General features: G+C 40.4%; 1 protein-coding gene across 2 annotated transcripts; it reads right to left on the reverse strand.

Moving 5' to 3' along the window:
• Window positions 1-2,581: 2,581 nt before the first annotated feature.
• On the reverse strand, window positions 2,582-17,580 carry LOC149288240 (myelin-associated neurite-outgrowth inhibitor). 2 transcript variants are annotated; one of them, XM_089492076.1, is made up of 6 exons: window positions 17,511-17,580; window positions 11,340-11,357; window positions 8,936-9,016; window positions 3,913-4,055; window positions 3,015-3,192; window positions 2,582-2,694 (listed from the first exon to the last, which is right to left on the reverse strand). In XM_089492076.1, the coding sequence occupies exons 1-6, from the start codon at window positions 17,578-17,580 to the stop codon at window positions 2,582-2,584; spliced, it is 603 nt and encodes a 200-aa protein (XP_089348202.1). The 2 variants fall into 2 exon arrangements, with proteins under 2 accessions (XP_089348202.1, XP_089348203.1); XM_089492077.1 differs by lacking the exon at window positions 11,340-11,357.
• Between the last annotated feature and the right edge of the window lie 288 nt (window positions 17,581-17,868).

A 17,868-nucleotide genomic window follows, 5' to 3' on the forward strand; every position in this document is an offset into this window, starting at 1 on the left:
GCTCCTTTATAAAGGTTGACAGTTAAGCATTTAGCTGCAATACATGCCCTACAACATTAGCCAATTAAGAATCCCATTAAATGGGATCTATAGAAGACATCATTTATTAGGCAACAGGAAATCTTGGACAGGATTTGAGGAAACCCCATGACAGTCTTATAATGCTGTGTCCAAGAAGTAATTATTGAAAATACTTTTGGACATTAAATGGGAGGGGGGGGGGGGGAAAGATCAATTATGTATGTATGTTGGGTGGGATCAGACATGCTGTACATTCATTAAAATGCCATTGGAATCCTTAATATGGTGGGTATGAGACCAGTATAATCAGGTCTGATTGACCAAATGGTAATTTAACAATTAAAAACACTAGTTTTGTTGGAAAATGGCTGAGGAATATTCATCTAGAAGTAGTAAGCTTGCAAAGTAACAATATCCACGTGCAGCATGATTGAGAGGCTAAACACATTCCACTGTGAGATGTGACAGAAAAAAAAAAAAGTATAAATGTGTACAACCAAAATTCCTATGTTACATACTTTTTCCTAAAAAAAAAAAAAAAAAAAAAGTGAAGCGTTCAATACGAATGGAAGCCATTGCCCGTTAAATGCTGCATCATTTATTGCAGGATTAATTCACGCGATTCCATGACATTTTATAAAGATATACAACAGTATCAAAATCCTTCATTACTCAAAAATGTACAGAAAAGTGTTAGACTTTGAAGAGTTCTGTGGGAATGCAACAAAAAGATATGAGCTCAACGGTTTCAAAACAAAGAACCAAATTAAAAGCAAAATAAAAAAGCCTGAAAAATACAAACAAAAATACAAACCCCACACTTGTAACAATGTGGTCACTGTATCGCATAAAGTGAAAGGGAGAATGCAACTGGTCACTTTCCCTTCTTTTCACATTTTGTGATGTATAGAAATCCATAGCAATTTAAGTACGTGGGAAATAAAAAAAAAAAAAACACAAAAAACCCATATAGCACTGTTCTCATAGTATGGAATGCTAGAGGTGTTATAATTCTAAAACTTTAAATACCGCAGAGTCAATCCCATTATATAATCGGTCATACAAGCCATTTCTAATATAGCATGGATTGCTGCAGTTGCAAAATGCATATCTACAGCTAATTATGCTTCTTCAAGGACAAACTACTCCTATTTTAACATAATGCAGATAACTAGAACTTAAATGGAATGCAAAAGGTAGGGTGCGATCCGTATTCCACCATTTGGATTTTAAAACATGGCACGGTTAGCAATCTTCACTCATGAAGTGCACTCTAAGATGATTAGTCTTAACAGATGACCTTGCATGTATACCACAGCAACACAAGGTCCCGATACTTTTTCGGCGGCCCCTTTTGGTTTTTGCATATGATTTTTTTTTATTTTTGCATGTCAGTGCAATGAACTGTGCAAGCTTTGTTTCTGTGTTTTAACATGCATTCAACTAGTTATGAATTGAAACGACTTTATAGGTACTCCCTTTTTGTTATTATAATTAGCTAAAAAAAATGCAAGACTGTCCACAAAAACAGGATTTTCATTTTAAGACAACCACTAGAGTTCAAAGATGTTAAGATATGCAGTAATGGAAATCTTCAGATCCTGAATTAGTGTTAGGCAAAGTGTTGAGATACTTCAGAAGGAAGAAGCTTCTTGCTGGAGGCATGAAAGCTTCTGCACCATCTATTAAGCCTGTTACGTTCTTGCATATCTTCCATCTTCAAACCTAAACAAGAACAAAGCATGATTTTTATGGCATCACAGCGGAGACTACACAGCAGTTTAAAGGCTCAGAACAGAGTGGGCAGAGTGGGTTTTTTAAGATTCCATAAAACGGCTTATAGACTGGTCATGCTTACCAAACCACCTTATCCTAGTGAAAAGAACACATATGACAGAGTGGTGGCTCCTAATTCAAGATGCATTGTGACCAAAGATGAGATCTTAAGTTACAAAAAAAAAAATGTATGTCAGATGCTGTTCCAGAAAAAGTCTGGAGGATTGGACCTTTTGTCAGATCAGTCACTAGCAACTCTGTCCACTGTGACTATTGCAATGAGGGCAACTTTGCTTTTATGGATACACAGGACAGGAATAAAGAATACCATAACAAGGAGGTACGGGGAATGTATGCCTTCCAAACAGCCATGGCAATCAGATACGAGATCAAAATAACCAGATAGGAAATAGATCTTCAGAGCCCATTTCCCACCAAGAGGTACAGTTAAAAACATTCTATCCAAAAATATTGAAATTAGCAAAAAAACTTAAGTGTAGCTGCAAAGAGGCCAGTGTATGCATTGCTTTTTCCATACAACTGCCAAACTCAGAAGGGACAGAAAAGTGGTGTTTATGGGACTAAATTTCTAGAAAGTATATATTTAATTCAGAGACAAAAAAGGCTGAAGCACGAATGGTTAACATTATGGAAAAACAGCAGCACTTGATTATTCCAAAAACACATATACACTTACATCTTAACAAGCAACCTATTTTAAAGTTTTCTGACAAAGCACAGCATGCCAGTTTTAATGCCCATGATCACTTACACTGGTAGTGGATCACCACTGTGGAGGAGCATAACTATAGGTAGGGGTTCCTGGGGGCCGATAGGTTGGCATAGTGACTTGATGAGGAGCTACCGGAGTTGGTGAATGGGTTGTCAACAAAGTACCTAGAAGGGAAAGACAGCTTTTGTAAAATTATCTATATGACAATCTAGAAAAGATTCACTTTACATTCAAAACAGCTTTTAGCATAAATTTAAAAGTTGACCACAACACATTTTTTGGTTAATTATGTTACTTTTGGAAGAAATATTTGAATTCATCAGAAGCTTTTGCACTGTGGATGGATGTTAATTCCAAACAATATTTTGCATTTAATTGTCAAAATTACATGTAACATACAGACTACACTTAAATGTCAAGTAGAAAAAGGTTTCAAGATTGGTTATTAGTGAAGTTATTAGAAGAGAAAGAAGAAAGCATCTACCTGCTGACATGGCCATTGTGGTTCCAGCTACCATTCCCATAGCCATGCCATTACCCCTGGGAGGTTGAATGGGGGCAGGATACATTGTGGCTGGCATTCCATTTGGTTGCACGACGGTAGTGTGATGGATTACATGTGGAGGGGCAGCATACAAAGGCTGTGCATAGTATGCTCCTTGCTGTAAGAGGAAAACATGCACATTGCGCTGATTAACTGTGCTGTTCCACCTAGTCTGTAGAATTTAACACCTATCAGTAAATGGATTATTACAAACATTCCTAGTACTGTTGAATACCATGTATTTGCCAGGAATGTTTTTTAAAATCATTACAAAAAAATTGCCTCATATTTTTGGCAGAAACTTGAAATGTGATACAGAGCATGCACTGATGTAGTTTGTTGTAAAAGCATTTTAAGTTTGCATTTTATTCATTAAATTGTCAGAGGGAAAACAAGGGAGCTTTTAACTTACTAAGGAGTGTAATTTATATTTTTGTCTGTGGAAAAGCACATTTAATGGTATAAAATAAGATGGTAAGAATAAAAAAAAAATTAACTATACATTTTGTATAGTTAATGAGACGAACATTAACGCAACAAAATGAAGTTAAACAAAATAGGGCAAATTTAAAGAGAACATAGTTTTGCATCTCAATACCTGATGTTATTCAATAAATTTAAAAAAGAAAAAAAAAAAAAAAAAGGTAATTGAGCGAGATTGTACTTGTCTAGCTAAAGGAAGAGCGAGATAAAGTTACAGAATATGGCAATCTAGATATGGGGCAAACTTTCAAAGAAACAAATTACCTTTCCTGATGCAACGGATTGCATTGTTTTTTATGGGATATTATTTTTGGTTTGATATAGACAGACAATAATACGAGACAATAATTGTTACCTGTGCGTATGGGTTTTGCTGCGGATAGGCACTTCTTACAGGATATACAGCTGTCTGGTAAGGATTTGGAGAAGAGGAATATGGTGGCACAGCACCACTTGAGGGAGAACATGACACTTTGTATGGTGTACCTGTAGTGTAGCCTGAAAAATATAAAATAGCCAGAGGAACCATAAAGAGCTTTTTCATGTACATTTTAATATTCTTTGTAAAAATTATAGAGAGACCATAAATAAAAAAAATATATGCACCATGAAACTTCAGCCACAAATGCGGATGAAAGGCACATAAAATTACTGTGGTTACTAGCATGGAGTGGAATAATTAGATGGAGGAGGAGATGTTCCAGCACAAACAAAGTGTATCCCATATAAAGAAAAAGCCAAATTAACTTTTTGTGGCAAAACAATGTTTTTTTCCCCCCCGAAATTAAAGTAAACAATCTCTAGTGTACATCCACAATCTACCAAACCAACTTTCGTAGAAGTCAGGAAGTGTGTTGCACCAACTTGGGCTGACAATAGGCTCCAAAGTAATCTTTAGTAAGATCACATGAAATAAAGGTGAATTACATTTGGAAGATATTAAAGCTGGGAAAAACACACACACACACAGCAACACAAGCGACAAGTGGCTCCCAGTGCAGGAATTTATATATGTATTTTCAGATGTGACAATTACCCTTTAAATCATATGTTGGGCATAGCAGAGGAAAACAAATGCTGGTATAATACACAGAGCAACAGATTCATCAGAAGATCACACTTACTAAGCAGCATAAACAGAAAAGAAACATCTGGAGTTGTCATGTATGAACACATTGAATTTGCCATCTAATGCTCTCTGGTGCTTTTTGTAGTCCACAGGACAATCTGATCACCAAAGAGACATTCAAACCTCTTACCCGAAGCTGTAAAATCAAGATTGCTAGGCAGAGGTTTTGTTTTGGAAAGGCAATACATCTCATGCGATCAGCATTCCCAAAAAACATCACCATTGTGCAGCTGAAGCGAGGTCGAGGTCAACATTCGTACTCCACATGTTAACGATACACCACAAGAGGTGTTTCTTCAGCATAAAAGGGCAAAGCTTGCAGCAAACCATGCATAGTTCTCAAACGCTTGCAGTTTGTGCTTTAGTTGAGGTTAACAACGATATAAAGACTTAAGGATGATACTTTTTCCCATATGGCATGTAACGCATACCTTTGAGATGCATACGGTCTATAGATAATTGCTACCCAACCCCCCTCCAAAAAATAAGGCCCTAATGAAAACATTGGTATAACTCTATATAAATAGTATGTAAGAAGTGAAAAAAGCACTCAGGTACTTATTTTGCTTTTAATATTTAAAGGAAGAGAAGAGAAAGCTGAACAAAGTTAAAGTAAAGCAAAGCAGGTACCTGAATTAATTGCACCGTTTCTCGCAGCAGAGAACGTGTGCCCGAACATGAACATTTGCACCCCCGAAGACACATATGGATGTTCTACCTCTGAAAACAAAAGTGGAATTTTAGTTAATTCATATTAAATGGCCAAATATCCCCCCCCTTTATTTTTTTTTTTTTTCTCACGTTCACAGCCAATATTTTCAGAATTGGCACTGGAGCCTTGTAATTTGTATATACCATGTTCACTACATCTTCTACAAGGGAAGTTACAACCCAATAACTGTTTGATGAGAATGTTAGAGAATCACAAATCAATTGGTTTTTCATTCAACCCAGTTTTTGCCAGGCATTAATGAAAGAAACATACTGTGCGAGTTTAATCAAACGAAACAAGTAGTGATCTACTCAAAGCCCTAACCTGCTTCTTTAAGGAGAACACCCAATTTATTACTGGCATCAGATTAAATGTTTTCGAACATTTTGCTATATTTTTTTTTTTTTAAGCAGTTCTAACGTTTACATAGTCATTTGCATGTGTTCAGGTTCTGTAAGGTTTCACTGGACTTCATTAACGGCATCAAACAGTCAGCGTTTTGTTTTTTGCTTAAGAGAGTCCTCCAGAGGAATGTGTTCCAGCACCTTGACTTCACCATACATCAGAGGCAGGACTTGTCTGGTCCTACATAATGTATAGACTCCCCCACATTATATTTATAAAGCAGGGACAGTGCAGCACTTCTGGCAGTAGAATTATGGCAGCATTGACCCTTCATAATGAATGGGGAAGTGAAAGGACAACATGTAGAAGTCACATTGTGACGTTGCAGATTCCATCACGTATTAGTCGAGCCTGGCTAAATAATTGTAACAAAACAATGATATAACCATCTTTGAAGTTGATGGTTTTACATGTCAGGGCACAATGATCTGTTCCTTAACAGGTCTAAAAGTTTGTTAAATACAACCTCAGATGGACACATGATTTAACAAAAATAGAGCCAAAATGGAGAAGCCATGTGTGAAAAACGAAATACATATATTATTTTAAAGCTTGTAGAACCACCTTTAGCAGCAATAATTTGAAATAATCGTCTATCAGTCTCTTACACAGTTGGAGGAATTTTCACCACTCTTTACAACATTGATTCCGTTCCCTGAAGTTTGCAGGCCTTTGTTTATGCACAGCATTTCAAACAGGTTGAAGTCCGGACATTGGGTCATTCCAACACCTTGATTTTTTTGGTCATTCTGTTGTATATTTGCCAGTGTACTTGGGGATCATTGTCCTGTTGCATGAGCCAGTTTGTCCAAGCGGTCGGACAGATGGCCTCAAACTTGACTCTAGAAAAAAATTGGTATACAGAGGAGTTCATGGTCCCTTCAATGACTGCAAGGTTCCCAGGTCCTGTGGCTACAAAACAAGCCCAAATCATGACCCCTCCCCCACTGTGCTTGACAGTTGGTACGAGGTGTTTGTGCTGATATACGGTTTGTTTTTCGGCAAACGTGGTGGCGCTGCGCATTACAGCCAAACATCTCCACTTTGCTCTTGTCTGTCCAAAGGACATTATTCTAGAAGGCTTGTGGTTTGTTCATATGTAACTTTGCAAACCTAAGTCGCACTGTCATGTTTTGGAGAGAAGAGGCTTTCTCCTGGCAAACCATACTTGTTCAATCTTTCTAATTATACTGTCATGAACCGAGGCCTGTAGAATCTGAGATGTAACTCTTGGGGGTGTTTTGCAATTTCTCTGAGCATTGTACGGTCTGACCTTGGGGTGAATTTGCAAACGTTTTGAATGTTTTCCACTTTTGAATAGTCTCTCACTGTAGAATGATCGACTTTAAATTTTTTGGAAATGATCCAATATCCCTTCCCAGATTGGTGGGCAGCAACAACTGCTTCTCTAGGATCATTGCTGCTGTCTTTCCTCCTTGGCATTGTGTTCACACACCTGAACGCTCCAGAACAGCAAACTGGCTTCTATAGAGGTCACACCTGCTGATGATCAATTAAAGTGCATTTGATTAGCAGCACCTGTCTGCTACTTAGGATCTTAATTCCTATGGCCTCTTCATTTTGGCTTTATTTTTGTTGAGTAAATCAGTGTGATATGTCATGTGTTTATTTGAGGTTGTATTTTCTTAATTTGACGTGCTTAGGAACAGGTGATTTTTATGTCCTGATGTGTAAAACCATAGAATTCAAGGAGGGTGTACTTTCTTGTACATACGACTAGCTATTGTGATGAACCCCGACCCTCAGCCTGAATAATGACGTTCATCATAGCTGCAAACCACAAATTAGGGGCACCAGTGGCTTGGCACTCAGGGATATAAGGGGGAAACTATGTTGTGTTAGATTAGTGATATAAGGCAGTCATTTGATACTAATACCTTCTGCTCAAATCCACACCTATCCCAAAGTGAGCAAATTTTGTGGTATACACACACACACACACCTCTATTAGGAATCATGGCAAAATACATATTTTAAACAATTCAAAATAGAATTTGTTCACAACATAACCCATATCTAGGATGGGCGAGTATAACAGTAAGTGGTATATCATTTTCCCAATTTCCTTGATTGGTGCCACATGCAGACTTTTCCTCGCTATCAGGACCTGGTTGCTTTTAGTTTTTGGAGAGTCATATATAGGTTGGTTACAGAGAAAATATACTGTGGTATGAATGCCACCCACTACAGCTAAGCATCCTAAATAAAGCATTTATCCATGCACAAAAAACACACATCTCTTAAGAATACTATTCAGAAAGGAATCGACAAACACAGCCAACAAGTATACTACATAACGTTTCAAACAATATGGGACGTCAGACCATGCGATTAAGTCTTAAATCAGAAAAGTATTGATGCACGTTAATTTTTTTTTTTTTTTAATGAAACCAGGATAAGGGTTTGTAACGTGTCTTAAACAGCAGTCCTTTTCAGTATGACATTTATCTTTATCTAGGCACATGTAATTCCCTTTAATATAAAGGAAGCACACCTGTTTTTTTATCCCTTACTGTGATACTATGCCTTTTTTCTATCACAATAAACTGTACAGTATAATATTGTAATGACAATGGTTCTGTCTGTGCTTTGCAATGGTGTCATGGAAAGGAAAGAAGGAAAAAAAAAAAGATGCGCACAGACACAAAACAATGTACACTGCAAACCCTTGCCATCTCCTGAAGAAAGCAACATTCTAATATATTAAATTCTGAGAATATCCCTGCATGTTTAGGTAGAGATTCACTAACCCAAAGATGTGTCAAAATGGAACACTTATCTGGCAAATTGCACTTATATGTTACTTAGCCCTTGAGCATGCGAACATTTGGTCACTTCAGTTCATCAAATTTTTTAGTTTGATGAAACTCCACCCTGAGCGCAACATGAAACATCTATTCTTTCAGTAAAAAAATGCAATGGTAAACTAAATCACATAGTAAAAGCCATATTCATCTGAGGACTTTTCCCAAAGGCTTCATCTACACGGATTCACAATTATACATAAGTGGATATGTCACAACGAGATGAAAAAGCAATGGTTTAATCTTGTGCAAAAGCCCTTTACTGGTTGGGTGAACAGAAATTATACAAGCAAACCATTTCAGTTACCTGGTTGAAAGGCAGGATTTGCTCCAGCATACATATTGGGAGAATAAGCAGGAGCAGCGGCAGCATACCCCACTGGAAAACCTGTTTAATGAAAATAAGAGAACATAAAAACACACAGAAATAAAGGACAATAACCCTACACATCCCTGAGCTGAACACACAAATATAGTCCTATTCTCCATAACAGCAGACCCTGAAAAATGAAGATGCATGCCATACTAGAGCGAAAAATGCGATAGCATGTTATTTTAGAGATTTGAGAAATCACGTTTTTTATTATTAGTTTCAGATTAATATTAAGTGTTCAGAAAAAAAGATTGTGCGCCATTTTGTTTTTCTATGTAAAAATTTTTATTTTTTACATGTTTTCATATAGCTACATACTAGTAATTAGACTTGGGCACCAGGGGGCTCTTCGTGTTCGTCTTCGTGCTCGTCTTCGGGGAAAAAAAAATCTTCATATTCCGCGAATATTCGCCCGTTCCTGTCTTCTCTTCGGGCGAATATTCGCGGACATTCTTCGTGCTCGTTTAATCTTCGTTTTCCTCCTGGTTGCCTAGCAGGGGTTAATACGGGGTTAATAACACATCACAGCAGCAGCAGCTGCCGTGAAGGTACGTGTGTGCAGCTCTATTGGTCGTTTCGGCAGGGGGCTGGTCTGGCATCAACGAGTGAATTGCAGAACTGCAGAATGCACTTCATTCGTTGATGGCAGGCGAGCCCCCTGCCGAAACGACCAATAGAGTTGCACACACATACCGAGGTGTACTGTCCATAGATGTTTAATAAAAGAATAGGGAATATTTTACATTTTTAAATTGATTTTGGACCACTTTACATGCCTAACATTTGCTACCTATTTACAATGGCATACTTTGCAACAACCCAACTTACTTATTGGACAGGACTGGAAAATAGCAGGACTGTCCACCAAAATCTTGGGTGTGTTGGCAGGTATGCTGATGGAAAAATGTTGGACAAGAACTAAAAAATAGCTTAGGGTTAATGTACGGTTATGTTTAAGATTAGTAGCAGTGCACTGGTTTGGTTAAAGATGGATTATGTCTAAATAATAATAATTTAATTTTAATGTTTTTTTTTTAAAAAAAAATAGGGGTTTATTTAAATGTATTTTAAAGTTAGATTTATTATTTAGTACTTGATTATATTTATTAAATGTTTATAGTAGCGTTACCTACCGAGCTATAACTACCTATGTGTATTTGCATTTTGCATACCTAGTTTAGCTAAATTAGATGGGACAGGACTGGAAAAAAGCAGGACTGTCCCTGAAAAAGTTGGGTCTGTTGGCAGGTATGTGGATGGAAAAATGTTATAGGGTGAAGTGTGAGTTATAGTGTTAATGTAATGCTATTAGTGAGTGAAGGCCAGGGCAAATAACAAGGAAAAGGTCCTTGTGTTTTGTGCATTGTAAGTGTGTGTGTATGTGTGTTATGTGTGATGTCACTGTGTGTTATATGTGTTATATGTGTTATTGTGTGTGTTATGTTTGGTTGGTTGTGTATCAGAAGGAAAATAATGAAATGGAAAAGGAAATGGGAAAGGCAAATGAGTGGGCAATTGGCGACCCGCTCACCTGTTTCACCCCAGGGCAAAGCACCCAAACACTGTCAGTCTTAGACGCTTGGCAGCAGACTTCCAGAGCTCAGACACAAGGCCCTAGCGTAAGCTGGCCACTCCGGCGGAGGTAGCAGGCGTTGCCACACCGCAGACAGAGGCAGCCAGGGGGGAGAAACTGCCCTTACCATAAGGGACATTTGAGGCATGACACTAGCCAGGAAGCGAACTGGCAGAGAAGAGACACTGGCACCACCACCAGCAGCAGCAGCAGCAGCATTGGAAAAGGCGAATGAGTGGGCAATTGACGACCCGCTCACCTGTTTCACCCCAGGGCAAAGCATCCAAAAACTGTCAGTCCTTGGCGTTTGGGAGCGGACTTCCAGAACTCAGACACAAGGCCCTAGCGTAAGCTGGCTACACCGGCGGAGGTAGCAGGCGTTGCCACACCGCAACAAGTGCAACCAGGGGGGAGAAACTACCCTTACCATCAGGGACATTCGAGGCATGACACTAGCCAGGAAGCGAACTGGCATTGAAGAGAGACACTGGCACCACCACCAGCAGCAGCAGAATTGGGAAAGGCGAATGAGTGGGCAATTGACGACCCGCTCACCTGTTTCACCCCAGGGCAAAGCATCCAAGCACTGTCAGTCCTTGGCGTTTGGGAGCAGACCTACAGAACTCAGACACAAGGCCCTAGCGTAAGCTGGCTACACCGGCGGAGGTAGCAGGCGTTGCCACACCGCAGCAAGTGCAACCAGGGGGGAGAAACTACCCTTACCATCAGGGACATTCGAGGCATGACACTAGCCAGGAAGCGAACTGGCATTGAAGAGAGACACTGGCACCACCACCAGCAGAATTGGGAAAGGCGAATGAGTGGGCAATTGACGACCCGCTCACCTGTTTCACCCCAGGGCAAAGCATCCAAGCACTGTCAGTCCTTGGCGTTTGGGAGCAGACCTACAGAACTCAGACACAAGGCCCTAGCATAAGCTAGCTACACCGGCGGAGGTAGCAGGCGTTGCCACACCGCAGCAAGTGCAACCAGGGGGGAGAAACTACCCTTTCCATTAGGGACATCTGAGGCATGATTTCAGCCAGGAAGCGAACTGGCAAAAGATACTGGCACCACCACCAGCAGCAGCGTTGGAAACGGAAAAAGGTGAATGAGTGGGCAATTGACGACCCACTCACCTGTTTCACCCCAGGGCAAAGCATCCAAAGACTGTCAGTCCTAGGCGTTTGGGAGCGGACTTACAGAGCTCAGACACTAGGCCCTAGCGTAAATTGGCTACACCAGCGGAGGTAGCAGGCATTGCCACACCGCAGCAAGTGCAACCAGGGGGAGAAACTACCTTAAACATTAGAGAGAAAAAATTTAACTTTCCAAGCTAAGAGCTGGGTAACCCAATTTGGGCAGATTGAATTTAAGAAAGGCAATCTGCTCCATCAGATGAGGTGCCATGCGTGAGCGCTGTGGACTCAGTATGTTTCCAGTCATAGAAAACACGCGCTCACTTTGAACAGTGGTTGGCGGACATGATAGAAGCTGCTGCGCAACCCATGAGAGTGCAGGCCACACACTCTTCTTTTCATCCCAGTAGCTAAGAGGATCAACATTAGGAGCAGAAGGAACTTCACAGAGGTAAAGTTTGACCATTTCAGCAGCACTACTCTCCTTTCTGCTGCTAGCTCTGTCAGATGGTCCAACTATACTGCCAAGTGCCTCTTCCCAAAACGCAGCTGCTCCACTCAGCTGTGTTGTGCTGCTTGTGGCACTGCTGCTGATGCTGCTGCTAGGGGTAGCAGACCACATCATCTCTTCCTCCTCCTGCACCTCACCCTCCTCGGACAGCATTCCCATTTTACGCTGCCAGTCACGCACCTTGTTGACCAATTGCTCCCGGTAGCTACTGAGAACATTGAATTTCAAAGCTAGCTTTCCCTTAATTCTTGGATCACAAAGGCACGCTAGCATCATTTCGGGACTCTCTTCCATTCGCTTGCGAAGGTGTACTTTTAGCAGATCCTTCAGCTTCCTGACTATGGCTGCTACGTCAGGATGTAGAGTGCCACCTTGAACAGCCTCACGGTTTCCAAGGAACACATCCATCTTGCTGCCTAGATGGGAGAACACTGGGATTACCTGGGCCAGACTGGCAGTGTTTGAGCTTAAATTTTCTGTGGCATCCCTGAATGGTTTAAGGACTGCCACTAGCTGGGCGATCACTGTCCAATCCTCCCTATTCAATGGAGAGGTAATCCCAATATTGTGCTCTGAGGCAAGATTATGGATTGCCCTCTGCTGCTCCAAAATCCTCTCTAGCATGTCTAACGTGGAGTTCCACCGTGTACTGACATCCTGACGTAGGCAGTGTACGGGAAGACCTGACCTCTCTTGCTCTTCCCTCAAAAGTTGGCTAGCCTTAACACTATGGTGAAAGTGCCCAGCGATCTTTCTGCAGCGGGACAGAACTACTGCTGCCACATTAGTTCCTTCTGACATTGCTGCCTTCACTACAAGATGGATGATGTGGGCTGCACAGCGCACACCAACAATATGACCATCTCGCAGCGCTTTCACCATATTGGCACCTCCGTCAGTTACCACAAAACCAACTTCAACATTGGTGCCCGCCTCTGCTCCCACCCAAAGGCTAAACATTTTCCTAATCGCATGCAGAATATTTTGGGAAGTGTGCTTTTCATCCATCACTTCAGCATGGAGAAGGAATGATCGGTAGCCTGCTGCAGCAACTTCCTTAGACACACCGGGCTGCCACCAGTGTGCTGTCAAAGAAAGAAAGGCATGCTGGGCGCTAGGTGCACTCCACAAATCTGTAGTGAAATGAACACACTGACCAGCAGCCTTGGAAAGCTCCTCTTTCACTGCTGCAACACAGGACCGATACAGCGAGGGGACAATGTTCCTGCTGAAAGTGGAACGTGACGGAACTGTGTATTGTGGAGCCACAGCCGCCATCAATTGTTTGAAAGGCTCCCCTTCAATCATGGAGAAGGATGCCCCTCCAACAGCAATGAACTGACCAATAAGTCGCGTTACTTTATTGGCCTGCTGTTTGGGCATCGTTCTCTTGGAGTGGAACGCCCCAAATTCTTCCAGGGTGGGCTGGGCATGCAGTGCTCCAACCTGCCTTGGTCTCTGGCTGCCAGCACTAGTTGCTGCTGCTGCTGCTGCTGCTGCTATTGGCTCAGAAGAAGAAGCTGTTGGGGTTTTTCCACGGCCACCAGCTATGCTGCCTGCACTAAGTTTTACCTCTGCATCTTTCCCCAATAGCACAGCGTTGTGTTGAGTGCTGAGGTGATGCTTCATGCTAGCACTGGTAAAATGGCCAGACACTTTCCCTCTGCTTATTAGCTTCCCACAATGTTTGCACTTTCCATAGCGCCCTTCTTCAACATTTTCAAAGTGCTCCCAAATTGGGGCGCGCATAGCCTTGGAGTGTGCCTTGGGTGCTGCTCTTACTGCTCGGGGTGGATGAACAGAGGCAGAACTAGTGGTGGTGGGACTGGTGGTAACAGTACTGGCCATAGTGGGACTGCTAATTGCTTTAGATTTGCTAGGTTTTGCTGCTGCTGCTGGTGGTGGTGATGGTGATGATCGTAGCGGAGAAGGTGGAGGCTCAGGGGAAAATTGTGCACTAGTCATTTGGACACTGCTCCCTGAGGAATCTGATTCCTGACCACTCATCTCCTCTACTTCCTCTGGCTCATAGTCTAGCTCTTCATTAGCCAGATCGAATGGAATTCCTGCTAGGCTGGAGCTAAGACTGATATCGTCGTGAGACTCGTGACTAGTAGTAGTGCGAGCAGGAAGAATAGACTGCACTTGGCCTCTCAGTCTCAGGCTCCTCTGCTACCTCGCTAGGTGGAGTTCCACTATGTGTAGCCCTCTCTCTAACTGTCTTTACAAAAATTTTGTAAGGACTTGGTGGCTTGCTAGAGGTACTAGGAGGACATGGCGTGGCGGTACCAGTGGGAACAGTAGGCGCAGCACTAGTGGTGGTAGAGGCGGGGGTGGTGGTGGTGGTGGTTTTCCCTACAAAGGAATGAGATCGCTTTGGTTTGGGACCCCTCTGAGTCTTGCTGCTAATTTGGCTCTGCTTGGTACCTTGCATGCTGCTGGTGGATGGGGAAGATGCTGCTTGGGGCAAAAGGCACTTTTTTAGTCACTGGGCTGGTACTACTTGTGCTACCCTTTAACTTTGAACGTGCTTCTGGTGCTTTAGGCTTTCCGTAAAAAACCATAGAGCTTGTGGGCCTAGCCGCACTACTACTGCCTGCTTTTGGTGCCTTTCCTTTACTTGATGATCCTTCAAGCAATGCTTCCCCAAATGATAAGCGAGAGCTTGGCCTACTTGGCCGACTAGACTGACGCAAAGGCTGCATCTTAGAGCTGGTGGTGGTGCTGGTGGTGGTGCTGGTGGTGGTGGTGGTGGTGGTGGTAGATGGAGCTTGTCCCTCCTTAGTCCCAAAAGGAGGATCCATTTCAAATTTTGTGTTGTGTGTGTAGTGTAGTGTAGTGTAGTGTAGTGTAGTGTTTAAAAAACTATAAAAAAAAAAATAACAAAATAAAAATAAAAAAAAGGAAAAACGAATTAGACAAAAAAATTAGAGGAAGTTCTCTTCAGTGCTACTGCTTAAAAAGTAAAACTATGCACTACTGCACTGTGCTGTGTGCAATCTGCCAAAATCCTAAAGTTATTGAAATTATTAACTCAAGATTAACTATTTAATAACTAGCAGTATTTTATTTTTAATTTGAATTTACACGGGCCTAAGAGCTTAGCCTACCACTATGCTAGCCTAAAGCTATATTTCCTTACTATAAGTCTACCTCTAGGCAGACGCTCTCAAACCCACTAAGCTAAAGTGAGGTTAAATCAGATTCAGTATATGATTTATTAATTAATATTAAGTTATATAATATTAATAGATTAGAACTAATTTACTTATATATTATGTATTATAGATAGAAGAATATAGATTATGAATTAGAATTTAGAATTAGAATTACTTATATTATAGATTATGAATTAGAATATTATTATTTATAATATATTATAGATTAAGATTAAAGAAGATTAGAATTATTTTAGTACTACAGCTAGTAGCTTGAAGCTTTGCTTAGTACAGCTCGTCACAGTCAATTTTTCTTGAAAAGAATTAGAAATAAAATAAAATGTCACAGCAAAACAGTTATCTTCACTGCTTGCTGCACTCACTAGCCCAACAAGTTCACTTCACTGATGGACTGAGGTGAGCAAAACACTAAGGGTACTTTTAATAAAATTGAAATAAAATGTAAAATAAATGAGAAAATCTTTGCAAAACAGTTAACGTCACTGCTTGCTGATCAAAAAAAAACACAGCACTTATGCGGCTGCACTCACTAGCCCAACAAGTTCACTTCACTGATGGACTGAGGTGAGCAAAACAAATGAAATAAAATGAAAGATTAATTAAGAAAAATTGACTTGGTCTCTTACTGTTGCTAAAACAAAGCACAAACTATAGAGCTGCAGCACCAGTACTAATAAGATTAGCTGAACTATACGCTAGTAGTAATTAATTAATATTATTACTTTTATTTATAGCTAATTTAATTAACTATTAAGATAAGAAAGAATTAGAGAATTATTGATATTACTGATTTTAGATTAGACACTAGTAGATGTTCTGAATGTCTACAGTACACTCTACACTAGTATACTATTACTAACTATAACTGACAAATATATATATAATTTTATAATGAATTCAATTATTAATTATATTAATTAATATTACTGATTTTAAATTAGACACTAGTAGATGAATGTCTACAGTACACTCTACACTAGTATACTATAGTATATATATATATATGACTGACAAATATATATATATATATATATATATAATATTATAATGAACTATTAAATTATAGATTCTATTAAATTGTAATTTATAAATTCTATTTAATTTATTTAAGCAGGACAGGCAATAGGCACTAGTGCCAGCCCAGGGCAAGGGCACCCCAGTGCCACTGAGGCACTGGGTGCACTGTCAACTCAACAGCACTTACACTAAAGTTGATGACAAATTAATTTTAAAAAAATTAAATTAATCAAATTATTATTATTAAATATATTAATTAAGTAGCACTGAAGTGAGGATGAAGTACACAGTGAGAAATGGCAGGCTAAGGCTTACCAGTCTCACACAGAACAGAACAATCTCTCTCTGTAACGCTCGGATGCAGCACAGCAGTGTTGCCAAAGCAGTCACAGCAAAAAATGAATGGATCTCTCAGGCAAGCTCTGGTCTTATAAAGGCGCCTTCAGAATTCAAAAAACAGCAGCACAGGCATTGGACGAGACCCTTAGCGTTACGTCACAAGAGTGAGCTGATTGGACAGACGAGGATCAGCTCACTCCTGTTTGAAATTTTGGCGGTTGCGCGGCAAAAACGAAGACGATCACGAAGAATCTTCGATTCTTCGTGATTGTGAGTCTTCGTCTTCGCCTACGGTTTGCCGGCACTGTATTCTGTTCTACGTTCCTTCGGAACGAACAAAAAAACGGCCTCTTCGTGCTCGTTTTCATGTTCGCCCGAAGACGAATGCACAAGTCTACTAGTAATTTGTCTAGTAGATTGGGCTAATATACCACAGCTAGAAGGCATTCAAACACCTTGACTCATCATACTTCCTGTAATAACAGAATGGCTCAGTCTTAATAGCCTGGACAGTTACACACTGACTATTATAATCCTGTGTAGAAAAGGATTCAGTTGTACAAAAAAACATTTCAGTGTGGTCTTTAAGCAGGGGAAGTTACTCCATATCACCCTCCATATCTGCAGGAAGCTTATTAAAAGGGAACTTAAGTTAGAAACCACATGCCTAATAAATACTAGCCCACATTGCGATATACGTCACTGTATTCTTTTGTTGGAGAAACCCAAATTTCAACGTGTAAAGACTCACCAGCGTAACCAATACCTTTGGCATTTGCATATGGAACCCCAGAAGATCCAGGGCTATAAACAGGATTCATGATTTTAGATCTGCAATAAGAAAAATAAAGTGTGACTATGTGTGAGGCTATGACATAAGGATAAGCAAGCAATACATAATATGTAAATACTTAACCCGGAAGGGCTGGAAACTGAAATTGTAAATTTCAGGCTTTTTGTAACTGCTTGGTACCCTCAAGTCAACCCACTCAAATGTGGTTTACAAAGATCTTTGATATGCACGAATTACCATTCCATTCACTGTGTTAATTATCTAGTATACTATATCAAAAGTATTGGGGCACCCCTCTTAATTATTGAGTTTAGGT

Source organism: Sceloporus occidentalis, unplaced genomic scaffold (genome assembly GCF_023333645.1).
Source record: "Sceloporus occidentalis isolate IW3139 unplaced genomic scaffold, rSceOcc1.0.p SCAF_53, whole genome shotgun sequence".
Taxonomy (NCBI): Eukaryota; Metazoa; Chordata; class Lepidosauria; order Squamata; family Phrynosomatidae; genus Sceloporus; species Sceloporus occidentalis.